Raw genomic sequence first — 16,683 nt, 5'->3', positions numbered from 1 at the left:
AATAGAGGAAAGTGAGTGTGGAGTGTGTGTGGGCTCTCTGTACTAATTTAACAACATTCCTATAAAACCAGAACTATTCTAAATAATGTTTATTTTTTAAAAAATTAATGAACAGCAATAAAAACCAGAAGAATTTACAAAGTCTACTTTTGTGTACTCTGTTTACACTAGCAAATAGGCTAACTTGTGTTTACAAAAAACTAGAAATTTAGTTTTGTTTTTTATTGGTTAGGAAATAGAAGCTTATTATAGAAAACCTGTTTCCTTTAAACAAGTCAAGAAAAAGGATGATATCTTATCATCCACAGTTAGTCACAACATTTGACTTTTTAAAAAGTGATTTTCAGTGTACTTAACATTTTAAATACTTTTTTAACATATGCTTTTTAATGTAGCTAAAATAAAAACCACACCACTTTATATAGAGTTGAATATCACTACAAGTTGTGTAATTATATGGTTTAACTTCTCTGTCTCTTATTACATAATCTGTAAAAATGAATAGTTAATGAGAAGGTACAAGGTCTAGTAAAAAATAGTGTATTTAATTTTTTAAAATTTATTACAGTAAAAGAGACATTGCCATTAACTCCTCTCAGAATGCTTCTCCTTAGTTCAAACACATTGTTCTTGCCATTTTCTGAAGCAGTTCTGGAGATCCTCTTTCATATCTTTACAAAAATACTGTACAGTGAATGCTGCCGTATGCCATCCAATGGAAAGGCAGGCTTGTAAAAACATTACAAGGCATCCTGAGTCGACTTATTCACCACCTGAGGAACTGAGCCTCTTTTCACTGTTCCCCAAAGTCAAAATGACCTTGACAGATTTAGCTCAGTGGCTCTGCCACCTGCCTCGCAAGCGCAAGGACCCGAGTTGGATCCCTGGTACCAAAAAAACACCCCAAAAAACCCAACATGACCTTGACAGGTGTACAGTTTGAATCATTGAAGCAGCCACAAATAGCACCACTAAAGACATTCATGAAATAAATTTTAAATTTAAACGTTTAGCAATTGTATGATTACACCACCTACCTGGAAAGCACCTGCCATAGTATCCAGCATATCACTCAATATTTTGTAGCTAATTGTTACCTTACTGTAACATAAACATTTTCTGCCTTGTCAAAACTCCATAAACACTTTTTTATTCATTCATTTTATCGGTACATTTTAGGTATACAATATGCTGACATTCATCATTGGGAATTTGTACCTTTGCATAATATATCTTGCTTATTTTTTTCCCCATTCCGCTGTCCATAAACACTTTTGATCATCAGAAAGAAAACTGGTAATATATGTTCCAAATTAGTTTTCTTCTTCTTTTGGGTCATAGACCTAAGGTTAGACAAAGGGATCTCTCTATGTATGACAGATTAAGATCCAGTACTGTAGAAAATGAGAAACTTAAAAAAATTTATCCATGATACCACATTTTTTGAGAAATTGGGATGGGGTACTTTTGTATTTTAGCCTGATTTTTAAAAATTTAACATAGATTGCATTTCCCTCTATTATTAAAAATTACGCCAAACATTTCACTGTGTGATTGCACCAGTGTGCATATACATGATTATTTGCTGCATCATTCAGCTAATGTGAATAAACATTTTTTATTATAACATCTTTATAAACAATCTCTACTAAATGTTACTAGATTTCATCACATCGAGCCAAAGCTTATGAGGTTTCTTTTTTAAAATTTAAATTTAATTAAATAGAATGTTTTATATTTTAAAATATAGTAAGCCCTTATTTACCTTTGCCTACATTTTCTCTCTTGTTTTTAATGAACATTTAAAAATGTCTGTTCATGTAGCTGAACACAAATTTGTTTTTTGCAAATTTATGTTTGGAGTGAACAGTACACGGAAATACCCATTCCTTCTAGAACTGAAGTTTTAAATCTTTACTAATTTTGTGGGCAAAATAGTATTTCTTGTCTTAATTACCATATCTTTGGTTACTAGTAATGTTTAATTTTTTTTCAAGTATTATCTAATTATGTTTCCATTTTGTGAATTATCTGTTTGGGTCCTTTGATCGTTTACTCTTAGGCTTTTGTGTTTCCTCACCATGTTTATGTGAATTTTATTTATTAGGTATATTAATTTTATTATATTTGTGGCAAATATTTAAATTTTTATTTTTGGTGATATTTTTACACATAGGATTTTTTGTTTGTTTGTTGTCATATCTAACTATCTTTTTTCCATAGACATTGTCCAAAAAACTGAATGATACACATAATGAACTTAATGACATAAAACAGAAGGTCCAAGATACTAATTTGGAAGTTAACAAGCTGAAGAATATATTAAAGTCAGAAGTATGTATATATATTTTTCTCCTTGCTCATGAAACCTTAGTTACTTTCTCTTTGCTGAGATACAATACCTGACACCCACAATTTGAAGGAAAAAGGATTTATTTTGGCTCACAGTTTGTAGAGGTTTCAGTCCATAGTCGGCTCGCTCCAAGGCAGGGTGACTGGCAGAGTAGAAAGAGCTCATGACATGGTAGGCAAGAAGCAGTGAGAAGGATCAAAGGACGATGAAAGATATATACCTTCCAGGCCATGTCCCCAGTGACCCACTTCTTTCCGCCAGGCTTCACCTCTCAATAGCATGTCCAGTTATAAACCCATCAGTGGACTGATCCAGTGATGAGAATCACACCATGATCCAGTCACCCCCCGAAAAGCCCACCTATGAGCGTGAGGCTTTGAGGGGACATCTAGATAGAAACCATAACAATACCTAAGAGTTTATAAGAATTAATTTAGTAATTCATTATACACATCAGAAGAGATAACTCAAGTCTTTCTTTACTACATAGCATTATTTTAGTTTTGACAGTGGTAAATTGACTATATATTTAGACTGTCACCAATGTCCAGGAAGGTGAGTTAAGAATATGTGCCTTTTGGGCCAGGGATTTAGCTCAGTGGTGTTGCACCTGGCTCACAAGCATACGGTCCTGAGTCCAATGCCCAGTACCAAAAAAAAAAAAAATGTGCCTTTTGGTTTGCTACACTTAAACACTCAAGAAAAACAGAATCTTCCTACCTGGATAACAGACAAAAGACCACTATCAAGTTGGGCTCTCTTATGTTTGAAAATGGTGGGGTTTTCAGTGATAAACCTGTGACAAAGGTTTCCTTCCTGGTTATGTAGAAGATCAGAATTGATCATCCTGTTATGGGGCCATCTGTTTTGTAGGACCACAGGGCCAATGACTGTTCTTTGTACTTCTTTGTTAGCAACTCTTTGGTCAGGTAGGTGTGCATATGTGACAGCAGATGATCCCAAGTAGTAACCCTGGAATAAACATAGAGCTTGACCAAGGATGGTGGATATGCCAATTAGACAAAATATCTCAGAGTGTACATTGATTGAGCTTTATAATAGGGTGTGGTGCTACCTACTTACTACTTACACTGTTAATGGGAACTCTTCCCCTCCACTCCTTATTTTATTTAACATATCATTTAATATCAGTCCAAATATGTCTTGAATATTTGTTCATAGTGTACATAGGACTGTAAAGGCTCTGAGATTTAAGAGAATCTAAGAATCCCTAATTACAATCCTTGCTTTCAGGCCTAATGTAGAGAAAGCAAGTGGTTTCCTATACTTACTGTTTTTAGGGTATTAATAATGCAATACCGTTTGGAATCAGCCAGATGTGGCTTTTTTTCCTCGTTAATGCTGTGATTTACTCGGGGTGCTTGCCTTGAGTCTCCATTTCCCAACTGTAGTTGGAAAGAACATCCAAGCACATGAAATAAAGTATATAAAACACCAAGTAGAATGAGTCATCTATGAGTAAATATACTGTGGAATAAGTCAAAAAGAAATCAATGAGTATCCAGAAAAGTGTTTAATATGTAGTAAGCTTTTAGCCAATGCTAGATACTTCCGTTAAATCTCCCTGGTTTATCACTCACATTACCTGAAATTCCACCATTATGGAGTATTTAGATTTTAGAATTGTATTTTCAGATATCACACATCAAGCTTCTCTTAGCTTTTAGCATCTACTTTGGGTTTGTTTGTGAGACTGCATTTCACAGTACTGGATGGGTTCAGGTACTCCCAGGGAGAACAAACCAGGCATCCATTTGGTAGAGAGGAGCATCAAGAAGTGTGTGGTATTTTATTCATTTTCTCAGTGTGCAGGATGAGAGAGGTACCAAATAGACCTGGAGAGGTCCTGAAGTAGAAACAGCTTCATTTTCTTCATAATGTTGCCTCTCTTGGGCCCCATACTTCTCTAATCTGCATGGGAGGATGTAGAAAAGCTCAAAATGTGGCTTTTGATTACCAAGAGGGAGGGGCTCTGGGTGGCTAGAGGTCAGGAGAGATGTTTTCTGCAATCCTTTTTCAACTTTTCATTGGTCATAAAACTAAATTTAACATTAAAAAGGTTCCTATCTTGGGGCCGGGGATTTAGCTCAGTGGTTCCGCTGTCTGCCTTGCAAGCACAACGACCCAAGTTTGATCCTTGGTACCAAAAAAAAAAAAAAAGATTCCTATCGTGGAGAAATTCAAAATACTAAGGAGACAGTATATCCACACCTAACTACGTAAACTATCTGGCAGTTTTAAGCAAATGGCATAGACAATAAGATCTATAGGCAGTTAAAAAAGGTAAAAGTTGACATGGGTATAATTCAGTTTGTGTGTATTTTACCTGGTAACTCTTGATCACTTGCTCCATGCACAACTATTGTTTGTAGTATAATTACAGAAAACATACATTAGGTTTCTACTGGCGCATCTGGAATATCTGAATCTTGAAAGCCAAGCAAGCAGTTTAGTATACAGTATTAATTTGTTAACAGACTTGGTAAAGTTCTTTCATATTAGAAACCACAAGGTGGCAATATTAACTGAGTTTCAGTCAGTTTCTTTCTTTTTTTTTTTTTCTAGTTTCTTAGGATTAAGTAATCTTAACTGTGAGAACATAAATCTGATTTGAAAGGCTTATAGAGTTGAACATTATTTATTTGCAATTTGGTCATTTTATTTAGCGCAGGATTTCTGATAGAGAAATGTGGTATTTATTAACAGGTAGCAGTGAAAGAAATCTAATGCCCTTTTATTAATTACTGAAATTATAGCTGATTTCTTAGAATAACTTGGCCAACCCATAATACTAAGATGTTTCAAAAATAGCCTAATAATGATTATTCAGCATAGTGTATTATCTGTGGAGCTAAATTTTTTCTCTAGAAAGAAGATCCTATTCAATCAGTCCACTCAAGGTATAACTTTGAAGGTTGAAAAAACCTGGTTCTACACTGTATGTCCAGTTTACACATGAATTCATATAGTTTACAAATAGTGTTTATTGGCATAGGTTTGATATTTAACTTGTGAGCAATTTCAGGCAAGTAATTAGAATAACAAGTAAAAGTGAATTATAGCCCATGCTCAGGAAAATTAAGGCTGGGTTTGTGAATGAAAGGCAGCAGACAGGAAATGCTCTAAACCAAGAGAATTTGCAGAAGTTGACCCTTCAGCTGTGTAAGAATTCAGAAGCTTTGTAACCAGTACAACCCAGTAAAGTGGTCATAAATAAGAAAGAATACACAGACACAAAAGATCAAAGGCTCAGAAGTCAGACCAGCAAGGAGTCAGTAAGAAGCATGGGAAAAGGAGGCAATGAGAGTTTTGTTTGAACCCAAGGAAACGTAAAAACCTGTTATCCAGTTCCTGAAGAGTAATTAACTTGACTTAATTCACTAGGTAGATAACTGACTAAGCTACAACAGATTCTGATTGATCTGCTTTTTGCTTAATTACAGGATGGCTAGGTTTGTAAACTAAGAGTCTGAATAGATTTTCTCATAGAGGTTTTAAATAATACCTAAGATTTGCTTTTCAGGAATCTGAGAACCGGCAAATAATGGATCAACTCCGAAAAGCCAGTGAAGATGCTGAAAACTGGGAAAATAAGGCCCGCCAATTAGAGGCAGATAACAATACCCTCAAATTGGAACTTATCACTGCTGAAGCAGAGGGTAACAGATTGAAAGAAAAAGTAGATGCCCTCAACAGAGAAGTTGAGCAAGTACGTCGGGGTGATGCCTTTATAATGCATCCAGTATCATATTTAAACTTTTGTTTGATTTCCCATAAGTTAATAGCTAGGCAGACGTTATGTTATTTAAATACACAGTGAATTGTAGCCTTCTAACAATTCTTGTATCTACTCTGGTTCTCCTCTAGTCTCTTATCTACTGTATAAACAGAATAACTTTTAGTATTTTTTTAAAATTTGGAAACTAAAACATATAAAAAGTACAAAAAAGGTAATAAGACACACAAATCCCCATCCTCCAGATGTAAGAACACTAACATTTTGTCATATTTGCTTCATATAATCAATCATATGTCTTTGTTTAAAGAAACAACATTACAGATACAGCTTCTCATCCTTTCTCTCTTTCTTCTTGCCTAATAGTTGATGTAAGTTTTATGTCAATTTGTCTAACCCCTTTTTATGTCTTTATACTTTTTTGGCATATGTTACCCATCTATTATAGAGAATGTTGTTTTGGTTTTAACTTTTCATTTAAGTGATAACATACTGTAGATACCACTTTGCAACTTTGTTATGTCTAGTATTTTGATATCTATTATTTCTAATATTATGATCAGACAAAATGGCTTGTATGATACCAATTGTTTGGTATCTATTAAGACTTAATGTCAGGGCGGTATTTAATGATAATCTACATGAGCTTAAAAAGCATGTATACTCACTTATTTTTGAGTCCATGCATACGTGTGTGTTACACATAACATGTAAATGTATATATTAGATTAGATGTAACTATGTCATTCAGTTCTTATAAATCTTTACTAATTTTGTGTTCTTTGTATTTTAATTTCTGGAGAAGATGTCTTCACATCTTCCTCTATAATTGTAGATTTGTCTTTGTTCCTTTTAATACTTTTTTCTCTTTTTTTGCTTTGTTTTTGAAGCTACTATTAGTTTTATACCAGTCCTGTGTTTTTATATATTTCTGATGAAAATATTACTTTTATCATTGTGTAATAACTCATTTGAATAACCAACATTTTTGCTTCAGTGTGTGCTTTTATATATTAATGTAACATCTAATTTGTTTACTTTCTTATACATTTTTGGTAAATCTAATTTTAAAATCAACTGTATTGAAGTATAATTTACATGAAATAAACTCACTTTAAACATACAATTTAGTGAATTTTGATAAATAAGTAAACTGTACAATTACCACTGCGATCAAGATGTAGCACATTTCCATCACCTCCCCAATATTCCCTTGAACCCCCCATCACATCCCAAATCAGGCAATCCTGACTGTTTTCTGTCAGCACAGATTAGATTTGCCTTTTCTACTATTTTGGAAAGGGTAGAAAAGTGGAATCACACAGTATGTACTTATTTGTGTCTTGGATTCTTTCAGTGTATTTTTGAAGTTCATACATGTTCTATGTTAATTTGTTAGTTCATTCCTTCTTATTGTGTAGCTTTCCTTTTCACTTGTGTAGTGAATGTACAGGAATCATTCCTGTATTCACCTGTGGACGGGCATTTAAGTTATGTACTAGTCTGCTAGGGACACCATAAAAAATATCACAGGCCAAGTGGCTTCAACAATATATTTTCTTGCATTTCTGGAGGCTAAAAGTCCAGGATCACAGTGCTGGCATTCTGTGGCCTTTCTCCCTGTTCCACAAATAGCTGCCTTCTGTGTCCTCATGTGGCTTTCTTCTGTGTGTGCACATCCTACGTGTCTGTTGTTCCTCTTTAAGGACATCAGTCATCTTGGAAGAGGGTCCCACACTTATAACCACGTTTAACCTTCTGTGTGTGTGTGTGTGTGTTTGTGTGTGTGTGTGTGTCTATAGTGCTGGAGATCAAACCCAGGGCTCGCACATGTTAGGCAAAAGCTCTACTGCTGAGCTTTACCCTCACCCCTTTCCGCTTAACCTTAATTACCTTTTTAGAATGTCCTCTTTCTGAGTTCAGTCACATCACACATTAGGGTTTCAGTGTATGAATTTGGAGGGACACAACAGAGTCCATAACAATTTATTTTCAGTTTTTGGTCAAGAAAAATAAAATTTCTGTGAACGTTCTGTTCAAGGCTATGCATGCACCTAAATTTTTATTTTTCTTGGTAAATAACTAGAAATGGAATTGCTGGATCTTATGGTAATTGTGCTTAACTTTGTAACAAATTGACAGATTATTTTCTGAAGTGTTTATGCCACTTTACACTGCCACTTGTATTTTATGACAGTTCCACTTACTCCACATCTTCTCCAGTACTTGATATTGTTAATTTTAACTTGTGTTTCCCTTTGACTAATGATGTTGAGTAGCTTTTCACATGCTTCTTAGTCACTCATCTGTCTTCTTTTGTGAAGTATCTGTTCAGATCTGGTAGCTATCTTTTTACTGGAATGTTTGTCATCTTGTTACTAAGTTGTATGACTTTTTAAACATTTCACATATTTCTTTGTCAGGTATATGTATTTTGTATGTTATACGTTTATATAGCTGTGTTAATTTTATTTATTTTTCTCTATCATTGATTTTCATTTCCTCACGTAATTTGGATTTAATTTGCTCTTCTTTTCCATTTTTTTTTTTTTTTTTGGTACCAGGGATCTAACTCAGGACCTTGCGCTTGCGAGGCAGGTGCCAGAACCACTGAGCTAAATTCCCGGCCTTCTTTTCCCATTTTAATGTAGACATTTATGTCATTGGTTTGAGACCATCTTCCTTTATACTATACTTCTTTTATACTTTAAAGTTAGATATTTTTTTCTACATACTACTTTACCTGCATCCTACCCATTTTTATGTTACTGTTTTTTGTAATAGCTTTATTGGGACTAATTCACATGTCAGACAACTCACCTAGAATATGGTTTAATGGAATTTGCATACTCATAGAGTTTTGCCACCAGCGCATTTCTAAACATTTTCATGACCTCAAGAAGAAACATTATATCCTTTAACTCTCACTACCGAAGTCCCAGCTAGATCCCTCTTGGTTAATTTTTCTATATGGTATAAAGTACATGTTGCAAAATCATCCCTTCACATATGGCTGTCCAGTTGTCCTAGCAACATTTATCAAAAAGATTTCTTTCCTCATTGATCTCAGCACTCTCATCAAAAATTAATAGGCTACAGACAAATGCATTCATTTTAGATGCTCAGATCTGTTCCATTGATCTATGTGTCATTTTGTCAGGGCCATGAAATCATAATTTCTGTTGCTTTCTTTTTATTTTTCAAGATTGTTTGGCTGTTTTGGATTTTTTGAGTTTCCATATTAATTTTAGGATTAATAATTTTTGCCTTTTGATTGAATTACTTAATTCATATTTAACATTGATATAACTGGACTTACATTTGCCATTTTACTTTTTCCACATAACTTATGTCTTTTTTGTTCCTCTATTCCTCATTTACTGCTTTCTTTCGCATTAAATGAATATATAGAACAAAGCATTTAAATTACATTAGTGATTTTTTTTTTCCACTATGTTTTTTGAATTACTTCTTTGGTGTGTGGCACAAACATCTGACTTATTGGTTATTATTATTTTTTTTTTGGTACCGAGGATTGAGCTCGGATCCTTGCGCTTGTGCAGCAGGCGACGAAACCACTGAGCTAAATCCCCAGCGCAACATCTGACTTATTGGAATCGTCTTCAGGTTTATAGTAACTTAATTCCAATGAAGTATAAAAATGTTACTTGTAATGGTTCTCGTCTCTTCTGTCATTTTGTTTTGTTATTATTCACATGTGGTATATAAGACATATGTAGTCTACCTTAGTGAATATTCCATGTGAGTTTGAGAGCAATGTATATCCTATTGCTTTTGGATGAAGTAGTCTATAGAAATGTCAATTAGATCTTATTGATTGACACTGCTGCTCAGTCCAGCGATATCCTTACTGATTTTCTACCTCCTGCATCTATCAATTATTGATATATAAATATTGCATTCTCTAGTAATAATGTGTAATAGTAGATTTGAGTATCTCTTCTTGACATTCCTTTTTTTGTTGTTTTGGTTCATATATGTTCACATACTTTAGGAGTCCTACATACTGTTAGGAGTATACATTTTCTTTTTTACTTCATGTTAGTAATACAGAATTGTGATGTTTGGGGAATTCATACATGCACATAGCATATCTGGGTCATTTTCAATCTATTTACTTCCCTCTCCTTTACATTTCCCCTCTCTCTGAGCCCCTTCACTATCTCTAAGGGTAGGAGCATACTATTTTAAGTATTATTATGTTCTCTTGGAAAAATTTAATTTTTTATTATTTTATAACACTGTCTCTGATAAATTTTCTTATTCTGAAATCTACCTTCTCTGAAATTGATAGGTACTCCAGTTTTCCCTTAATTACTATTAGCATCTTTACACCATTTGAGTTTCTTATAGATACATATACTTAGGCCTTTTGCAGTCTGTCTTGATAATTTGTATTTTACTTGATGTATTTGTAACCATTTTCTATTTATTATCCTGTTCTTTGTTTCTTTTTTTGTCTTCAGTTCTTCTGTCTTTTATGTTTTTTTGTTTTTGGTACTGGGGATCGAACTCGGGTCCTTGCGCTTATGCAGCAGACGGCAAAACCACTGAGCTAAAGCCCCAACCCTTTTATGGTTTTAATTGAGGATTTTATATAACTCAGTTCTGTTCCTTCTCTTAGGATATTTACTATGCTTTAAAAAAACTTTTTGTAGTTGCCCTACAATTTGCAATATAAATTTCTATCTAATCTAACTCTGTTTTCACATAAAACTACCACTTCATGAATAGTGCACGTTACTTACAGCAAAATATTTGAAAATTCATCAGTCTCATCCCCATGTGATCCTTAATTTCACCTATTTATAAGATGAAATAATTCAATATATTGTTGCTATTATTTTATTTAATTTTTATTTTATTGGCATATTTTAGGTATACAATATAATGACATTCATCATTGGAAATTTGCACCTTTACATAATCTCTCTTGGTTCTTATTTTTCTCCCTTCCCCTGCCCTCCCTTCAACCCTTCCATCCCTCCCTGTTTACAAAGACTTTGTTTCCATTTTTTCCTTTTCTCATATTCCATTCCCTTCTTTCCTTTCCCCTACCCTTCCCATTTCCCCTTCCCCTTTGCCCCTTTTCTTCCTATTTCACATTATCTATTATACTTTTTAGTCCTTATTTACACTTTCAGTTTCTCACACTAGAGAATCTATTGGGTATTTACACATGTCTGTCCTATTTATATCACTTAGAGTATCGCCTCAATGTGCACCCATTTAGCTATAAATGTCTCTTAATTTCTCATTTTTTATGGCTGAGTGGTACTCCATTTTATAAAAAAAACCACATTTTCTTGATCCAGTCTCCAGCTGATGGGCATTTGGGCTGTTTCCAAGTTTTAGCTATTACAAATTGTGCTGGTATGAACATGGGTGCACATACATCACTGTGGTATGAGTCTTTTAATCCTTTGGGGAAGATACCCAGCACGGTAAGAGCTAGGTCAAATGGGACTTCCAATCCTAGTTCTTTGAGGTGTCTCCATACTGATTTCCACAGTGGTTGCACCAGTCTACACTCGCACCAGCAGTGGTGCAGGGTTTCTCTTTCCCCACAGCCCCACTAGCATTTGTTATTGGTAGATTTTATGATAGCAGCCATTCTTTCTGGAATGAGGTAGAATCTCAGCGTTGTTTTCATTTGCGTCTCTCGAATGACCAGTGATGTTGAACATTTTTTCATATGTTTATTTGCTGTTTTTATTTCTTTGTCTGAGAAATGTCTGTTCATTTCAGATGCCCATTTTCGGATTGGGTCTTTAAATTTGGGAGGTCTGATTTTTTTTAAAGTTCTTTATAGATTTAAGATAATAGACCTTTGTCTGAGGAAGAGCAGGTGAAGATTTTTTCCCACATTGTGGGTTGTCTCTTCACACTGCTGGTGGTTTCTCTTGCTGTGCAGAAGCCTTTTAATAAGAAGAGATCCCACGTATTGGTTGTTTGTGCTAGTTCATGTGCAACTGAGGTTTTGTTCATAAAATCTTTTCCTACACCAGTATCTTCAAGAGTTCTACCTAACCTCTCTTCTAGCCAGTTCAGCATTTCTATTTTAATGTTTAGATCTTTAATCCATTTTGATTTTAATTTAGTGCATGGTGAGAGATATAGGTCTAGTTTTTAATCTTTGACAAGTTGAAACCCATTTTTCCAGCCCCATTTATTAAAGAGGCTATCTTTCCTCCAGTGAGGGTGTTTGGCTCCTTTGTCAAAGATGAGGTGGCTGAGTATGTCTGGAGTTGTTTCTGCATCTTGTAATCTGTTCCACTGGTCCTCAGGTCTGTTTCTTTGCCAGTACCATGCTGATTTTATCACAGTAGCTTTGTAGTATAGTTTCAAGTTGGGAGTTTTGATACCCCCTGCCATGTCTCTGTTACCTAGAATTGCTTTTGCTATTCTGGGTCTCTTCTTGTTCCAAATGAATTTTTGGATTGTTTTCTCAAGGTCCGTGAAGTATGGTGCTGGGATTTCAATTGGGATTACATTGAATCTATATAGCAATTTTGAAGTATGGCCATTTTCACTATGTTGATCCTTCCTACCCAGGAGCAGGGCATGTCTTTCCATTTTCTGATATCATCATCTCTCTTTTCAGAGTGCTACAGTTTTCACAGAAGAGGTCTTTGATTTCTTTTGTTAGGTTGATTCCTAGGTATTTCAGTTTCTTGGGTGCTATTGTGAAAGGAATTGTTTGCCCTATTTCTCTCTCAGTGACGTTGTTGTTTGTGTAAAGGAAAGCTATTGATTTTTGTGTATTGACCTTGTATCCAGCAACTCTACTGAATTTGGTTATTAAGTCTAGAAGACTTTTGGTGGAGTTCTTGGGGCATTCTGTATAGAGTATCATGTCATCTGCAAATATGACAATTTGGCTTCTTCATTTCCTATCTGCATTCCTGTATTTCTTTCTCTTCTTTAATTGCCGTGGCTCATGTTTCCAAGACTATATTGAACAGGAGTGGTGATAGTGGCCATCCTTGTCTTGTTCCTGATTTTAGTGTGAAGGATTTCAGTTTTTAACCATTTAGTATGATATTGGCTGTTAGTTTTTCATAGATAGCTTTTATCAGATTGAGGTAGAGAGCGTCGATTCCAATTTTTTGTAGGGTTTTTATCATAAATGCATGTTGGATTTTGTCACATGCTTTTTCTGCATCTGTTGAGATGATCATATGGTTTTTGTCCTTGGTTCTATTGATATAGTGTATTACACTGATTGATTTGCATATGTTGAACCATCCCTGCATCCCTGGGATGAATCCCACTTGATCAGGGTGTATGATCATCTTGATGATCTTCTGCCTTCTATTTGCCAGTATCTTATTAAGGATTTTTGCATCTATGTTCATTAGTGAGATCGGCCTATAGTTCTCTTTTTTGGTTTTGTCTTTCTCTGCTTTGGGGAGCAAGGTGATGCTTGCTTCCAGGAATGAATTCAGGAGTAATCCTTCCCTTTCAATTTCATTGAAGAGTTTAAACAGTAGTGGCAGTACTTCCTCTCTAAATGTCTTGTAGAATTCAGCAGTGAATCCATCAGGACCCGGGCTTTTCTTAGTTGGTAAGTTTTTAATTACGTTTTTAATTTCATTGATTGATATTGGGTCGTTTAGAATTTTTAGGTCTACTTCGATCAACTTTCATAATTCATCCATATCTAGGAATCTGTCCATTTCTTCTGTGTTTTCCATCTTATTGGCATATAGGCTCTTGAAGTAGGTATTGATGATCCTCTGGATTTCTGCTGGGTCTGTTGTAATTTCACCCTTTTCATTCCTAATTGCATGGATTGGGGCCTTTTCTTCCCTTTTTCTGATAAGGTTGGCTAAGGGTTTGTCAATTTTGTTTATTCTTTCAAAGAACCAACTCTTGGTTTCATTAAGTTTTTGTATCCTCTTAGTCTCCATTGAATTGATTTCTGCTCTGATCTTTATAATTTCCTCCCTTGTATGAGCTTTAGGTTTGTCCTGCTCTTCTTTTTGTAGAAGCTTGAGGTTCAGCATCAGGTTGTTTAATTCGGCTCTCTGTGTTTTCCTAATATGAGTATTCACTGCTATGAATTTCCCTCTTGTAAGAGGGCTTTCATTGTGTCCCATAGATTCTGATGTGTTGTTTTGTCATTGTCATTTGATTGAAGGAACTGTCTGATTTCTTCTTTAATTTCCTCTGTGACCCATTGGTTATTCAGAAGTGTGCTGTTCAATTTCCGTGTGTTTATGAAATTCTTGTGGGTTATTTTGCTGTTGATCTCCAATTTCAAAGCACTATGATCTGATATTATACAGGGGATAACTTCAATTCCTTTGCATTTACTTAAACATGTTCTATGAGTGAGTATGTGGTCTATTTTGGAGAACAACCCGTGTGCAGCTGAAAAGAATGTGTATTCTGATTTTGTGGGGTGAAACACTCTGTAAACATCTGTTAAGTTCATTTGTTCAAGAGTTCGATTGAGTTCTAGTATTTCATTACTTATTTTTTGTCTAGTTGGTCTGTCTATTTATGACAGTGGGGTATTGAGGTTCCTCACTACTATTGTATTAGTGCATATATGACTTTTCATGTCCGTTAGTATTTGTTTTATATAGTTGGGTGCACTAGCATTTGATGCATATATATTTATGATTGTCATCTCTTCCTGTTGGATTGTTCCCTTTACAAGGATGTAGTGTCCTTCTTTGTCTCTCTCTCTCTCTCTCTCTCTTTTTCTTTTGGTACCGGGGATTGAACTCAGTACCTTGCACTTAAGAGGCAGGTGCCAGAACCACTGAGCTAAATCCCCGGCCCTTTCTTTGTCTCTCTTAATCAGTGTTGGTTTTAAATCCACTTGATCTGCAAAGAGGATAGCTAGCTATTCCTGCTTTTTTTCCGGTTCCTGTTGCATGGAGTATTGTTTTCTACCCTTTAACTTTCAGTCTATGAGTTTCTTTTTGAATTAAGTGTGTTTCTTATATGTGGCATATTTTTAGATCTTCCTTCTTGACCCATTCTGCCAGTCTATTTCTTTTAATTGGTGAATTGAAACCATTAACATTGATGGCTCTAACTGGTATGTATTGACTTATCCCTGTCATGACTTTTTCTTTTTGTTGGATTCTTCCCCTTTGCATTTAATTTATTGTCGTGCCTGATGGATTCATTCTGCAGGGCTTCCTGGGGTTGTGATCCTTGTTGTCTTTTCCTCGGATATTGTTTAAAATTTTTTGGAGTGCTGGTTTGGTATTCATGAAGTTCCTAAGGTGCTCTTTGTCATGAAAGTGTCTTATTTCTCCATCAATTTTGAAAGATAGTTTTGCAGGGTACATCAGTCTGGGTTGGAGGCTGTTTTCCTGTAGGGCTTAAAATACATGAGTACACCCTCTTTTTGGCTTGTGGGTTTGTGTTGAGAAATCTGCTGTGATTCTGATAGACTTTCCTTTGTATGTCATTTGTTTCTTTTTTCTGACTGTAGAATTTTGTTCTTCTGTTGGGTTTCTGGAATTTTAACAATTATATCCTTATGTGTAGATTTTTTTTTTATCAAGGCTATTTGGAGTCCTATATGCCTCACTTATCTCTATGTCAAGTTCTTTTCCCCTATTTGGGAAGTTTTCTGCCATTACTTCTGTGAACAGTTTTTTTTTAATGTCATCTGCACTTTCTCCTCTTTCTTCATTGACTCCAGTCATTCTGATGTTATTCTTCTTTGCATTGTCTAACAGCTGCTGGATTGATTTCTCGTGGTCCCTTATTGTTTTTAAGAAATTTTTCTTTTCCTGATCGCTAATTGCCATCCAGTCTTCTATATCTGAAATTCTATCCTCACATTGGCTCATTGTGCTCCATAAACTTTCAGTGGAGTTTTTAATCTCCTTGAAATCTGTTTGCATCTCTTTTATGGATTCCATTTGTTTCCTATGTTGGGATTCTATCATGTTCCTCAGCTCCTGTATTTTTTTATTTGTATCTGCTCTAGATTTATTAATCATGTCTTGTACTATGGGCACAATCTCTGCTGTTATCTGAGAAATTATTTCTGATTTCATTTTTTCCAGGTCCTCTTTTGTTGCCAGTTCAAGGGATCCAGGTGGTTGAGTATCAAATTATTCCATCTCGTTGCCCTTTGGGGTTGCCTTAGGTGATCTGGAAGTCTGGTTTTGAGACTTATTTGTGTGTCTTCACATTTCAGCAGATGCAGTCTGCTGTGCCTTTGTTGAGATGATGTTTTGCTCACCCAGTGGTCTTCAGTTCTCAGCAAGCCACCAAGCAGCCTTTACTCTGCTGCTCACCAGTACACCAATTCCTGGGTTCAGAGTCATGGCCTTCTGGATCCCTGAACTGACCTATTGTCTGGGTGGGCTTCTGGCTGGGGCCTGTGCACCCTTGGGATGGTATCTAGGTGTGCCTCTTGCTGGGACCCCTATGTAGCTGTTGTCTGGGAGCGCCTTTGGTTGGGAGCTGTGCACCCCAGTTCTTGTTGTCTGCGCAGGCTTTGGCCTCAGTCTCCAAACACTTATCAATGGTATCAGGGTAAGCCTCTGGGTATTGCTTGTGTGCCTGTGCAGCT

General features: G+C 35.5%; 1 protein-coding gene across 8 annotated transcripts in view; it reads left to right on the top strand.

The window, feature by feature from the left end:
• Positions 1-16,683, top strand: part of Tsga10 (testis specific 10) — a 120,692-nt gene that overhangs the window by 86,592 nt on the left and 17,417 nt on the right. For all 8 annotated transcript variants that reach the window (XR_015448154.1, XR_002394763.2, XM_087203459.1 and 5 more), the window contains 2 exons: positions 2,224-2,334; positions 5,898-6,083. Coding sequence is in view for 6 of the 8 variants with exons in the window: in XM_087203459.1 (XP_087059585.1) it covers positions 2,224-2,334; positions 5,898-6,083 (297 nt within the window). In the remaining 2 variants the exon portion in view is untranslated. The remainder of the gene's footprint in view (positions 1-2,223; positions 2,335-5,897; positions 6,084-16,683) is intronic.

Source organism: Heterocephalus glaber, unplaced genomic scaffold, assembly GCF_053883595.1.
Source record: "Heterocephalus glaber isolate CG9 unplaced genomic scaffold, H.glaber_assembly_v1.0 deba00000470, whole genome shotgun sequence".
NCBI classification, from domain to species: Eukaryota; Metazoa; Chordata; class Mammalia; order Rodentia; family Bathyergidae; genus Heterocephalus; species Heterocephalus glaber.
Note: the sequence above shows the minus strand (reverse complement) of the source record. Positions and strands in the feature narration are given on the sequence as shown.